The sequence below is a fragment of the Muntiacus reevesi genome, chromosome 7, assembly GCF_963930625.1.
Source record: "Muntiacus reevesi chromosome 7, mMunRee1.1, whole genome shotgun sequence".
NCBI lineage: Eukaryota > Metazoa > Chordata > Mammalia > Artiodactyla > Cervidae > Muntiacus > Muntiacus reevesi.
Genome location: NC_089255.1, coordinates 79169010 through 79183146, shown reverse-complemented (window position 1 = coordinate 79183146; position 14137 = coordinate 79169010). Strand labels below are relative to the sequence as shown.

General features: G+C 45.8%; 1 protein-coding gene across 2 annotated transcripts in view; it reads left to right on the top strand.

Moving 5' to 3' along the window:
- Positions 1-14137, top strand: part of MAP3K9 (mitogen-activated protein kinase kinase kinase 9) — a 77656-nt gene that overhangs the window by 58434 nt on the left and 5085 nt on the right. For both annotated transcript variants that reach the window (XM_065940790.1, XM_065940789.1), the window contains 5 exons: positions 431-579; positions 1515-1690; positions 6755-6995; positions 9408-9530; positions 11256-11409. In XM_065940790.1, coding sequence (XP_065796862.1) covers positions 431-579; positions 1515-1690; positions 6755-6995; positions 9408-9530; positions 11256-11409 — 843 coding nt within the window. The remainder of the gene's footprint in view (positions 1-430; positions 580-1514; positions 1691-6754; positions 6996-9407; positions 9531-11255; positions 11410-14137) is intronic.

Genomic DNA, 14137 nt, shown 5'->3' with positions numbered 1-14137 from the left:
AGCTGAATTTTTTTTTTTTTTTTTTTGAAGTTTTCTTAAAACAGAAAAAAAAATATTCCTGGGAGCCTTCCTCTTCGTCCAGTTTATTACATTCACAATAGCAACCACAGAATAGCTGTGGCCCTTGACCAGTAATTTAAACAATAGAGCATTCATTTCATGATAGCCTTGTCCAACTGCTCATGTTATTCACACTTCACAGATGAGGAATTTGAAGAAGACTTTGAAACCAAGTGTGCTTGACTCCAGAGTTTTTGCTTATAGCCAGTAGGGCTTATGGCCTCCCTTTTATATTATGGCAGTTTGTCTGTTCTGTTAGTCTCCCTACATGTTGGAGAAGATGTGGGATGCTCGTCAAAGCCTCATGAGATTTCGATGAAGTTACAGCTGTGGTTCATTTGTGTGACTTCTGTCTTCTTTCTCTCTCCAGCTATGGGGTGCTGCTTTGGGAGCTCCTGACTGGTGAGGTGCCCTTCCGGGGAATCGATGGCTTAGCAGTCGCTTATGGAGTGGCCATGAACAAGCTGGCCCTTCCCATTCCTTCTACATGCCCGGAACCTTTTGCCAAACTCATGGAAGGTGAGTGACCCCTGGCTGGAACAAAACTGGAGACTGTTTTACCTTTCTGTCAGCAGTGGATAGACTGTGGCCAGTTCCGCCCGACCAGTAACTGGAAGAGCAGGTGAAGTAGGAGTCACTCAAGGAGGAATCCTAAAGATGGTTACAAGAGTTAGCTCAAGATGATATCAGCACCCTGCTACACTGGTGTCACCCACGTCCCTTCTGCCCATCTAGTGACTATACAACTTAACTTAGAAACTAAAGGCTGCTATCCAGTGCTTCAGTATATTAGTTAATGCAAAATGAGAAAGAATAGTAGCTTTTATTTCAAGACCTCTGAGTGTCGTATGTGTAGAAACGAAGATCTAAGAAGAGAGGAATTCTAAAAGTCATCTAGTTAGGCCCTATGATTTTTATCAGTGAGAAACCCTAAGCTGAGACAGGTTAAATGGATAGGTGGCCACTCCATTGGTTAGGGACTGAGCTGTGAGTAGATAGAATTCACTTTTTCTGGGCCCCCTGCTTGTACTTTTCATCTCATCAGCACACCGAGGAGGGGAAGAGTATAGCTCATTTACTGATGGGAAATCGAGGCCCACGGTGTACCTACCCATTGTCTTGCCCGGAATCATGTATTATACTAGCTTGATAAACTGTGGTAGTTGTACTTCATGCAAGAAAACTCTTTGGACTTGCCTCTCTTCTGCTAAATGAGTAGAACAGAGTGGGTGCAGAGTCACTCTGTTGTGTGTCCAGTTTCACTCTTGTTGACTGTGATGCTGGGCAGCTTGCTTTACCTCTTGAGCCCTGTTGGGGGTTCCCTCAATGCCAGTTTCTCTGTTCCTGGAAGAAGAAATGAGAGGTGGTTTTCTGTCAGATGAGGTCACATAACATCCTAAGTCTTCCGTCTGCCTCTGTCTGTTCATGCTTCCTGATTCATGTGCTCCATGCAGATTGCTGGAATCCCGACCCCCATTCACGCCCATCTTTCACGAGTATCCTGGACCAGCTAACTACCATAGAGGAGTCTGGTTTCTTTGAAATGCCCAAGGACTCCTTCCACTGCCTGCAGGATGACTGGAAACACGAGATTCAGGAGATGTTTGACCAACTCAGGGCCAAAGAAAAGGTAAGAAAGAGAAGCAGAAGGCATGCCTTTACTCAGTGGACCTTCTCCACTGGGGCCTCTGAGCAAGACTGTGATGCGGCCACCTTCCTGCTTGGTTTGTGATATCAAAGCAGCTTTTTCCTTCCTGGCTTTATGTGGAGTGTTCTCCAGGCCTCAGGTATGACCTGAAACAATAAGAGAGTTTTACTCTCTTTGGGGGATGTGGTAGGAATAAGTGGAGGAGGGCATGGCAACCCACTCCAGTATTCTTGCCTGGAGAATCCCATGGACAGAGGAGCCTGGTAGGCTACAGTCCATAGGGTCACAAAGAGTTGGACACGACTGAAGCGACTGACCGAGCATGCACGCACAGGAATAAGTGAGGGAAGTCATGAGCCCAAAGCTCTCCTTGCAGAGTATCTACTTCACTGTCGAAACTGGAGGAGGAGCACCACTGGGCAAGTACCAACAGGATGGCTCACTCTGGTGGCTGGACAATTCACAAGTAGGTTCTAGAAAGGTGTCTTGTTTCTGTAATGGACTCGTCGAATGGGATATAGGGATACTTGAACACTGAGAACAGTTATCAGAACATCCTGCCAGTGTCTTTGGGGATCAGGATCAGAAACAGCACATGGGCTAAAAATACCATGAGTCTCAAGTTATTTGGCATGTTTCATGTTTTTATGGAAGGGGCTCAAAGGCTGAACCAACTGAGGAGTTCAGAGACTCATAGCCCATTAGAGATCTGTCTTTTTGTTTTGGTGACCGTTCTCTGAATGGCCCCTTTTTATGCCATAGTGTCTAGCTAACAGTCAGGGTCCACACAGAGGAAGCTAATCCAAATCAAAGCAGTTATGTTGCTTGTTCCTCAGGACCTGCAGCTCGGGGCATGAGGGATGTCCATGGGTAGACTTGGTTAATTTCTTCTATCCATTCTCACTCCCCACTGTGGAAATTCGGAAAGCAGTATAATAGTAGTGTCTAAAATTGTCTTCATGGCTTCCCAGTTTCACTTGCAAGGTCTGAAGAGACCTTTTCATCCGTTTTATCCAGGAGTCTTATGGCCCCTGCTGCAGCATGTAGGGCAGGTGTTATTAACTTTTGCATCTCAGAGCTGAAGATCAGTATCTATTTAAAGTCACACAACTAGTAAGTGAGGAGGCAGAATCTTGAACCAGGGCCTTCTGGTTCCAAAACCATCTTCTTTCCAATATCATCATTGTCCCCTAAACAAATAACTTAAAAATCATTTCCAGAGCTGATCTGAAGATGTAAATGTTTTGATGCAACATAGCAATCCTAAGCCCGGTTTTGTTGTTTAGTCGTGTCTGACTCTGTGTTTAGTCGTGTCTGACTTTGTGGCCCCAGGGACTGTAGCCCACCAGGCTCCTCTAATTCTGTCTGTGGAATTTCCCAGGCAAGGATACTGGAGTGGGTTGCCATTTTCTCCTCCAGGGTGTCTTTGCAGATCAGGGATCAAACCCAAGTCTCCTGCATTGGCAGGTGGATTCTTTACCACTGAGCCACCAGGGTACTGTTTGGCAAGTCAAGGAGCATTCTGCAGGGGGATGCAATGAGCTTGTGACAATTCTTTAGCTGGGAGAGGGGGGTGGATCCACACTAACAATTGAGCCAAATGATTAAGGGAGACTGTTCCAATTACTAATTATATTCCAACTAGAAGAACCCCAGAGTTCCTGACCTTTTTTGTCACTAACTCCTGGGTTTTTTTTTTTTAATTTATTTTTTATTGAAGTATAGTTGAATTATGGGCTATCCTGGTGGCTCAGCGGTAAAAAATCCATCTGCCAATGCAGGAGACTCAGGTTCGATCCCTGGGTTGGGCAGATCCCCTGGAGCAGGGACTGGCAACCCACTCGAGTTTTCTTGCCTGGAGAATTTCATGGACAGAGGAGCCTGGCAGGCTAGAGTCCATGGGGTCACAAAAGAATCAGATACAACTTAGTGACTGAACTACAAAAACAAATTGAATCACAGTGCCTCGTTTGTTACTGCTGTAAAGCAAAGTGATGCAAGTATATGTGTGTGTGTATATATATGTATGTTTATATTCTTTTTCATATTTTTTCTACTATGGTTTATCACAGGGTATTGAATATAGTTCTCTGATTATTTCTTTTGATTGATGACATTACAAGGGTACCAACTGGTAAGAAAAATGAAAGTTGGATTTTGTCAGAAAGTAGATACTAGGAAAAGTCAAACCAGGTCTCATAATAGCTAACACGTGTAGAGCATGTGCTATATGCCATGCTCTAAGTAATTTATATAAATTCTTACATAATCTTGCATAAAAAGCTTGTAATTGTTTTAGGTAATACAACCCTGTGATGTTGGTGCTGTTACCTCCATATTATATGTGATGCCCATTTTAACTTGCCCAAGGCCACAGATTCAACCACTGTGTTTCAGAGTCCTTGCCTTGAACATGGATGCCTCTCCATTATAAGGCCTGGAGTTCAGCAAGTGAGGGTAAAGATAGATGATGAGCTTTCTCTCTGGAGAGATTCCTCTTAAATCATTGTATGTGAAAGCTGTGATTTACACAGTATGGAGTTGATGCCCAAATAGGTGTTTCACAAGAAGGGGATTTACCATGTTGGATGGGTTCCAGGTATATGGTGCCATAGGCCAGTACTCCATGAATGTCCTGGTTTCCCACATAATTCACTCTTCAAGTTAGCTCAACTTGCTGCTTCCTTGTATGTGAGGATGGATTGGTTTCTGGGCTGGGGTTCAAATTCCCTTAAAGGAAGGAATTTAGACCCAAGCCATTCCTTAGACAAAAGCATGTAGGAGAGAGGACTTAGGAAGGCTGAGAGTAGCTTGAACTAATTTAAGCTTTCCCATTAGCAGCAAAAGAACCAACCAGGAATAATTTTTCTGAATCTTCTACATGTTTTTGTTCTGTTGGTGAAAACAAAGCAGGTGAACAAGAAAGCCAAGGATTTGGAGGGCACACAGCAATCAATCTATTCATCAAAGAAGAAGTTCAAAAGTTCAAGCTCATTTCTCAGGCACTTGTGATGAATCCATATTACCATAAAGAAGGGTTGTGTTTATAACATTGTCTTCTCCTCTCCTCATTTCTTTCATTCATTCATTGAATCAACAGTTAATCAGCAACTACTGAGAATATACCCTGTACCATCCAACCTTCAAAGTGCTCATCTTCTTTTCATTTCTATTTTCTATCACTTCAGTGGCCATTAGCAGGTATTCTTATGACAGAAGGCAAGTTGAATGAAAGACTCCTTTCATCAGAATATTTTATTCCCATTTTTCCTCCGTTCTGTCTTCTGCTCTCTGCCTGCTGCTCTGCTTCCCCAGTACGTGTTCACATACTTTTTTTTCTAGCCCTGGGTTCCATTTCTATATTTTTTTCTAGAGCAGAATGACTTCTTAGAGTGGAGCATTTCATTGAGAATTTTAAGTTCCAATCACAGAAGTGTTGGTCTGGCTGCTTTATTGGAAAAGCAAAAAAAACTCCCCCCTTCTTAGACCTGGTTCTCTCAGGTTGTTGGCATGAAAGCTTCTGAAGTTTTAACCCTCTGCCCCCACCCCATTTCAATCTTGAAAGTAAAAGTGTTAGTCACTCTTTGCATGTCCGACTCTTTGCATCCCTGTGGACTGTAGCCCACCAGACTCCTCTGTCTGTGAAATTCTCCAGGCAAGAATACTGGAGTGAGTTGCCATCCCTTCTCCAAGAGATCTTCCTGACCCAGGAATTGAACCCGCATCTCTTGCATTGGCAGGTGGGGTTCCATACCAGCTAAGCCATAGCTTTTTTTCACTTCATCATGGGCCTACAGTAACCAGTGTTAATAGTTTAGAATCCAGATTTTTAAAGTTGTTTACAGATGCTTTATTCTCTTTCCTGGCTTCTCTCCTATTTCCTGATGCTGTAAGCTCCCACCTCTTCCTAGGAACTCCATGCTGAGTTCATTTATAAATTCACACAGGACAAAGGGAAGGCAAGGAAGAGGTTCTGCCCACCCAGTATGGTATTGCTTCTAGAGTAAGAGCCTGGCAAAGACTTCAGGAAATGTTCTTGCTTCTCTTTGCTGGGCTGTCTCTGTCCCTCTAGAGCAAATGTTTGCCCTTTAAGATAAGATGAAAGTTTCAACCACATGCCTCAGTGGATTCACTCACCAGGTGAACCAAGATTTAGATGATCTGCCTCAAGAACCTTTTGAACAGCCACCCTGGGAATGTATTTGTTTTTATTTGCATGTTAGATGATACCTAGAATGTGACTCATTTATAGCAGGCTCATTTTTAAGTTAGATTACCTTAAGTTGGCTCTGGTTTTTAAAAAATTTCCTTTATGTAACAGAAAAAAAAAAATCAAAATAGAACCGAGACTATGAAAGTTAAGTACATGATTGTTTTTTCTTGGTCACAGATAATTTTAATCAATCAGTCAAGGTGTTGTTATTCAGTCCATAAGTTGTGTCCAACTCATTGTGACCCCATGGATGCAGCACGCCGGGCTTCCCTCTCCTTCACTATCTCCTGAAGCTTGCTCAAACTCATGTCCATTGAGTCAGTGATTCCATCCAACCATCTCATCCTCTATCACCCCCTTCTCCTCCTGCCTTCAATCTTTCCCAGCATCAGGGTCTTTTCCAATGAGTTGGCTCTTCGCATCAGGTGGCCAAAGTATTGGAGCTTCAGCTTCAGCATCAGTCCTTTCAATGACTATTCAGGGTTGATTTCCTTTAGGATTGACTGGCTTGATCTCCTTGCAGTCCAAGGGACTCTCAAGAGTCTTCTCCAGCACTCAGAGCTCTCAGCCCCCTTCTGCAGGGCTTGGCCTGTGGCTACCCTAGCTGTGTACTCAGGATGTCTCTTCTGAGCCTGCCTTCCCTGACCATTTGGGGTGGTCAGGTGTTCATTTGCCAACTAGCTATCCAGCACCCCCATCTCCTCCAGAGAGTGAAGTGTGGGGCATTAGAGGAGAACTGTCCAGGTTGTTGTGAGCACTGCTCCCCCAGGGGTGAGCCCCCCCTGCCCCAGGGGGGTGCCCCCTTCTCTCTAATGGTTCTACCTGCCTGGCAGGAGCTGCGCACCTGGGAGGAGGAGCTGACGCGAGCCGCGCTCCAGCAGAAGAACCAGGAGGAGCTGCTGCGGCGCCGGGAGCAGGAGCTGGCCGAGCGGGAGATCGACATTCTGGAACGAGAGCTCAACATCATCATCCACCAGTTGTGCCAGGAGAAGCCCCGGGTTAAGAAGCGCAAGGGCAAGTTCAGGAAGAGCCGGCTGAAGCTCAAGGACGGAAATCGCATCAGCCTCCCTTCTGGTTGGTGCCCGGAGACCTGGGGGAGGGCTTCCCAGGTGGCGCTAGTGGTAAAGAACCCGCCTGCCAATGCAGGAGATGTAAGACCAGCAGGTTCGATCCCTGGGTCAGGAAGATCCCTTGGAGGAGGGCATGGCAACCCATTCCAGTATTCTCGCCTGGAGAATCCTCATAGACAGAGGAGCCTGGCGGGCTACAGTCCATGGGGTCACAAAGAGTCGGACATGACTGAAGCGACTGAGCATGCATGAGCTGGGGGAAGTGCGAGTGGGCCATGGGGCTCATGTGGCAGGGGGTCTGTGGGAACCAGGGACTGGGCTCAGAAATGTGAGACCCCAGGTTCCTTATGGAGCTGGTTGGAGACCCCAGGTTCTATTCCAGGGAAAGCCTGGCCTGCTGAGAAGCTCCAGCCTTCCAAGGGGGATTTTGGAGTGTGACTGCACATAGAACTGGAAGGCAAGGCCATGACTGTGGCCAGCCCAACACGCAGGCATGGTCCGGTCTGCTAGAAAGCATGGCCGTGCATACAGGCAATTCTTACTATAGGAAAACCTGGAGAATGAAGATGTCATTGGGGTAAAAGTATCCCAGGGTGAGTGTGTGTATGTGCCTATGAGATAAGAAGACTCCTGGCTCTGCAAAATAACTCAGGGTTTCCATAATAAGTAGTTCTCTGTGTGCAGCTGAGATTAGGATGAATGTTTAAGAATTTGATTTACACATAACCTTTCAGAAAAACATTATTTGAGCAAAGGTACATTTGCAGTAGGTACCACCTTGGGAAAATGCAAAGAAATAAGAAACCATGAATTAGAGTCTCTGGAGTTTACATACCCACGGAGGGAGGTGAGCATTCAAGTGTGTGTTTATGTAGATAAAAAAGTTCATTGTATTCTGAACCTGTCAGTCCCCAGGAAGCAGGCTTATTAGAAGTGTAAGGAATCAAGGGAAAATAGTAAAATGGGAGCAGTAGTAGATGAGTTTAAGCACTGGGATGGTGGCTTAGGTATAGAGGAGAATCCATTTAGTGAAATTCAGTGAGTGTTGCTACACATTTTTTTTTCAGGCAACACAGAATCTTTAAGCATCTCTGGAGCAACACGTGCCAGCATCTTGATGTGTGCTAAGGAAGCAGATAGAAAAGCCATGGAATCCACCTCCAGGGAGATCACCGTCTAGAGGGGAAACCTAGGTGCCAACAGGCAGATCATTATGATAAGCCCTTCGATAGATGGGGAGAATGAAGCCCAGAAACTCAGAGAATTTACATTTTACATTCCTCATGCTCTGATATAAACGCTTTTGGAATAAACTGGAATTTGGACCATTAACTGCATCTCCCTCACTTTCGCAGGTTCCATGTCACCCTGCACTTAATGAGAAGCATCGGTCTCCCTGCTTTGGTCCCTGAGTAAAGGAGATGTGTACTAATAGATTATATGAGACAGAGTAGGTTATGTATTTTATGTTAGATTTCCTAGAATAATCAACTGGGCTCCCCCAATGACTCAGTGTGTAAAGAAGCCACATGCCACTCAGGAGACACAGGAGATGCAGGTTCTACCCCTGGGTTGGGAAGGTCCCTTGAAAACGAAGTGGCAACCCACTCTAGCATTCTTACCTGAAAAATCCCATGGACAGAGGAACTTGGCGGGCTACAGTCTAAAGGGTTGCAAAGAGTCAAACACAACCAAGTGACTAAACACACATACACAGAATAATCGACAAGATCTCATGATATTTAAAAAATTTATTCCCAGTAGGTACTTGCTATGTCTATGTACATTATATAGACAGCTTTACAAAAACAGTCTAATGAAGTTCACTTGGGTAATGAGGCTTCCGTCTCTATATACATCCAACCGCCACATCCCAATGGGAAAAAGAAATGATTCTAAAAGAGAACATTTCCCAGTTGAAAAGGAGCTCCGCAGGACATAGTGCCCATCCCTCAAGGCTGCCAGCAAGTGTCAGTTCTCTCATAGGAATTTTTTTAAATTGAAGTAGAGTTGATGTAAAATATTATACAAGTTTCAGGTGCACACATAATGACACCATTTTTAAAGGTTATATTCCATTTATAGTTCCTATAAAATATTGGCTGTATTTCCTGTTTGGGACCACATATCCCTGTTGTTTGGTTGTAGTGTCCAGCTCCTTTGTGGCCCCGTGGACTGTAGCCCACCAGGCTCCTCTGTCCATGGGATTTCCCAGGCAAGAATACTGGAGTGGGTGGCCACTTCCTTCTCCAGGGGATCTTCGCAACCCAGAGATTGAACCTTGAGTTTCCTGCATTGGCAGGCAGATTCTCTACCACTGAGCCACCAGGGGAACCCATATATTCCTGTAGTTCATAAGAATTTGGTGATGGGAAAATTCTAACACACACATATCTGTTTGTCTTCCCCCAAGCAGATTTCCAGCACAAGTTCACGGTACAGGCCTCGCCCACCATGGATAAAAGGAAGAGTCTGATCAACAGCCGGTCCAGTCCTCCTGCGAGCCCCACCATCATCCCTCGCCTTCGTGCCATCCAGTGTAAGCCTGTTTCCCAAATTAGCTGGGGCCAGAACACACCAGGGCACCTGTCCCCTGCTCTGTCCAGCCACAGACTGATCAGGCTGGCTCTGTCATAACTCTGCCATCTCTCCTGGACAATATGTGTACACATGCACATGTGTGAGAGCTTCTTAGGTGACGCTAGTGGTAAAGAACCCGCCTACCAATGCAGGAGACCTCAGAGATGCAGGTTCAGTCCCTGGGTTGGGAAGATCTCCTGGAGAAGGGCATGGCAACCCACTCCAGTATTCTTGCCTGGAAAACCCCATGGACAGAGGAGCCTGGTAGGCTACAGTCCATAGTGTTGTAAAGACTCAGACATGACTGAAGCGACTTAGTACACTTGCACTCACATATATATGCAGGCCCTTACCCCCATTACCTCATGTCTCCATGAACTTGACCCTGCCTCCTCTACCTTTCACTATTAGCCAGATACCTGCAGAGGGGTTTGTGGGTGTTGGCGAGATCTTTAGTGAATTACTGAGTAATTTGGGATGTGATGAAGGTATCCTGGACTTGGGATCTGGTATATTTAGGACTTGGGACCTCTGCCATATTTGGGGCATCATGGTGTTTCTTTTGTCCATGCTTCCTAGGAAGGGGCTTTGTCAAAGTGTAGGTTCCAAGGTAAACTTGCCAAATACTTTACAATAGGCCAAATCTGAGCCCATTTTATTTTATGGTGGTGTTTATTAAAAAGAACTTATGCATACACAAGCATACATCCATATATTCCTAGTGTGTGGAAGGGAGAGGTTGAAGGGGCATATGCCCTAATTTAAAGATAGAGAGATTTCATCCCCAAACCAACCCCCCACCCCATCCCCAGGACCTGAATTTTTGGCTTTCCTTGAAAAATCAAGTCAAATCAGTGGATTCTTTTTTTCATGTGCTCTGTATTTTGCCTCAGTCCCATTTACTCTTTGCTTTTTGGTAACTGGCTCCCTCCACTCTCCCCTGGGGAAGGGAACAGCTACCCACTCCAGTACTCTTGCCCGGAGAATTCTATGGACAGAGGAACCTGATGGGCTACAGTCCATGGGGTTGTGGAGTCAAAGAAAACCGAGCAACTAATACACTCCTTCCATTCATTGATGATAAAAGGCCAGTCTCTGAAGAATTTGGGTTTCAGCCCTTGCTCTAAGGTGTCAGGGTCAGGAGAAGGTTCCTCCTCCCCTCTGTGTTATATTTCTCCAGGCCTGTTGCTCCCATTCCCTAACTTCCCTCTCCATAGTGTTGAACTCACTTCCTTGCATTCCAGCACTTTCTTACCAAAATATCTTCACTTCCACATCATCGTTACTTCTTATCTCTCCCACCTACTTTCTCACCACCCCTCTCCTCCACATCATCCCCCAGGCCAATTCCCACCCACCCACCCCCAAATAAAACACGTTCCCTAAGTCAGGTCTGTTTGGAGCTCTGGTGACTGGCTGGCCAGAGTGTCCACCTTCCACTGGATTCGGAAGAATCTGGGTGGTTTTCCCACGTTTGGCACTCTGAGGGCACAGAGTGAGTGGTGGCTGGGAGCTCCCTTACATGCCCGGCAGGCTCCACTTGGGCACAGAGTTACTCACAAAGTCTGACTCCCCCACACCTGCAGCTCCAGTTACCTGAGCATGTATGTCTGGTTGGGGAGAGGCTCGTTTAGGGGGACACCTCTCTGTTTTCCTAATCCCAGCTGACCTTTATTATTCACAGTGACACCAGGCGAAAGCAGCAAAACCTGGGGCCGGAGTTCTGTGGTCCCCAAGGAGGAGGGGGAGGAGGAGGAGAAGAGGGCCCCCAAGAAGAAGGGGCGGACGTGGGGGCCAAGTACACTTGGTCAGAAGGAGTTTGCCTCAGGAGACGAAGGGTAAGAGCCAGATGATGGGAAATCCTTTAAAAATGCGGCGTGAAATACCTTTTTCTCTGTTGTGTGTTTCACCTTGTTCAAAAAAATTACATGCCTCTTGATCTTTACAAGGTTTTCCAATCACCTTGTTCCCTGAAACCTCCTAGTTCAGGAGTTGGCACAGTTTTTTTCATAAAGGGCCCGGTAGGAAGTATTTTAGGCTTTGTGGGCCATGTGGTCTCCGTAGTAACTACTCAGCCCCACGTGGTGGTAATGCAGAAGCAGCCACAGACCATGGACAATATGTGAGTGAATGAGCGTGGTTGCATTCCAGTAAAACTGAACAAAAACAAGTGATGGGCAGGATGTAGCTCATGAGTTAGTTTGCCAGCCCCTGGAGCATCCTGTTCAGAGTAGCAAGTAGCCCAAGCATTTGCCACTTGCGAGGAGTTCTGCCTGAGTGTTTTACTTACACCTGGCTCTTGTCCTTAAAGCACCTGCCCAGAGGAGAGACAAGGAAAGGCGGGATGACAGGGCTCTTGAGCGGAGGCTTGTCCTGAACCAGAAGCAGGCAGAGCTACCCGGTCCTGAAGGTGCAGGCGGAGGTCCCTCCAGGGCCACTAGCCCTTCTCTATGAGCCCACCCCATAGCCACGCTGATGTGTGTGAGACCCCTCTGGACAAAGCACACAGCAGGCCCTGTTGCCTTGGATGTGCTCGTGTTTTCACTGTGGGTTTGTGGCCCACGGGTCCTGGTCTTTCATAGACCAGTTGATTGTAGTCTGGTAGTGAAGCGCATGAATGCTGACTCCAGGCTGCCTGGGTGTGAATCCCGACTCCTCCATACCCAGCAGTGGGGTCTAATGTATCCTCATCTGTCAAATGGGGTTCTCTCCATACCCGTCTCAAGGAGTTGACCCTGAGTAAGCTTATCTTTGGGAAGTCCCTTAAAAGGTGGGCTAGCTCATACTAAACTTATGTAAATAAACTAATTTAAATACTTGCTCTGATGATTCCTCCATGCAATTCTGCTTCATACCTGAAGAATGCACATGATTGGGTATACTTCTTATTCTTGTGTTAGAATCTAGAACCATATTTCTTGACTTTTCCAAGTGTGAGGATAAGCAGCAGCCCTCTTCATCCTTTTTAGTGGCTTTCCAGAGAGCTTCTAAGGTTGACAATTAGACTTAAAGGTGCCCTCAACCTGTAACTGGCCTTGGCCTTGATATTTCTCTGAATACTAAGATTTCATGTTCAAAGTCTATTTCGCTATGTTAGAAGATGAAAATGAGTTTTGGTTCATGAAGGATGGACTCTTTAAAGCCAGGCTTTGGAAATCACTAGTTACTTTGGAACAGAAAATTTAGATATGTAGGGCAGGCCTCCCTAAGCTACAGTGTAAGAAATCAGTGATGGAGTCCCCTGGTTGCTCTGCTGTACTAAATTCTGCAAGTGCAAGCACTCCTCAGTCTGTCCCTTGAGCCTTGGCTGGAGTGGGGTTGAGCTGGGTCTGAGGAACGCAGTCACCCTGAGTCCCTTGGTATTTATGACACTAGTGTGATTCCAGGTAGGCTTTACAAGGTTGGCTACGGATCCCAACAGTCTCTCTGGTTCTGTTTCATTTCAACATATTTTTTGTCTTGCCAGTAAATTCACTGCATTTCAACATTACACAAAACATTAACTTTAGAATTTTCTTCCTCCTTACATAGATTTGCCCTCAAAACTTTTGAAGCAGTTCAAAATATGTGACTTAATTTTTCGTGATTATCAATTCCTCTGAAGAAATAAAATCACCCAGTCTTGGAAAAAGACTTAATGTTGGGAATTTTTGAGAGCCTCCATATGATACTATTTCTAATGTTAGTTCCTGTTGACTGAAGAAAATGTATAATGACAAAAAGCTGTACTGACATCAGTAACATTAGGTGAATTTGCATCCCCATCCTTTAAAAAAACACAGTATGTTTCTGTAGGAAACATATGCGCTGTCTGTAATCAGCAGCTATCTATGGATTCACAGCCCCCCCTAATTAAGTTGTGGCTGCCCCTGGGATGTTTATCCCACAGATAGGGAGGTCGTGGACCTGTGACCATTCCAGCAGGGCCATCTTGTTATGATCCCTTCATGGGGTGGGCTTTGCAGACCGAACAAGGGGAGGGCAGCTGGCGACGTAAGAGGAACCCAGCCTTGAGGGTTCTCAGGTGGGAGAGGCTGAGCGGCGTGTATCCACTGTTGCCTACTGATTCTCTTTATTCATTGAAGATCCCCTCAGAGACGGGAGAAAGCTAATGGTTTAAGTACCCCATCAGAGTCTCCACATTTCCACTTGGGGTGAGTCTGATCTTCACCACCTCATCACATGTACTATAATAATCCTCCTCCCCACCCCCGTTTCCTTCTCCTCACAGCACACCCTGCAGAATCAAGCCTCATTATGGCCAGGGCCATGCTGACTTTTTTTTTGGAAGCAGTACCATCGTGCACCTTGGGAAAATTCCTGTGTTGGTCTGACTTACATTTCCTCATTGCCCTGACCACTCCTGTTGTTAAGATTCTCCCAGCATCCTTCGTTTTAAGGAGTCAGTACATGGCTGTTTATCCTTTGGTCTTCAGCACAGGCTTTGACTCTGCTGATCTGAATTCCCTGGATCCAGAGCTAGAAGGGATTTATAAGATTTTCAGTCAGAAGTCTCAGGCTGTGGGTTTGGCAGCATGTTTCTCTCTGGCTGTGTATTTTTGTTGA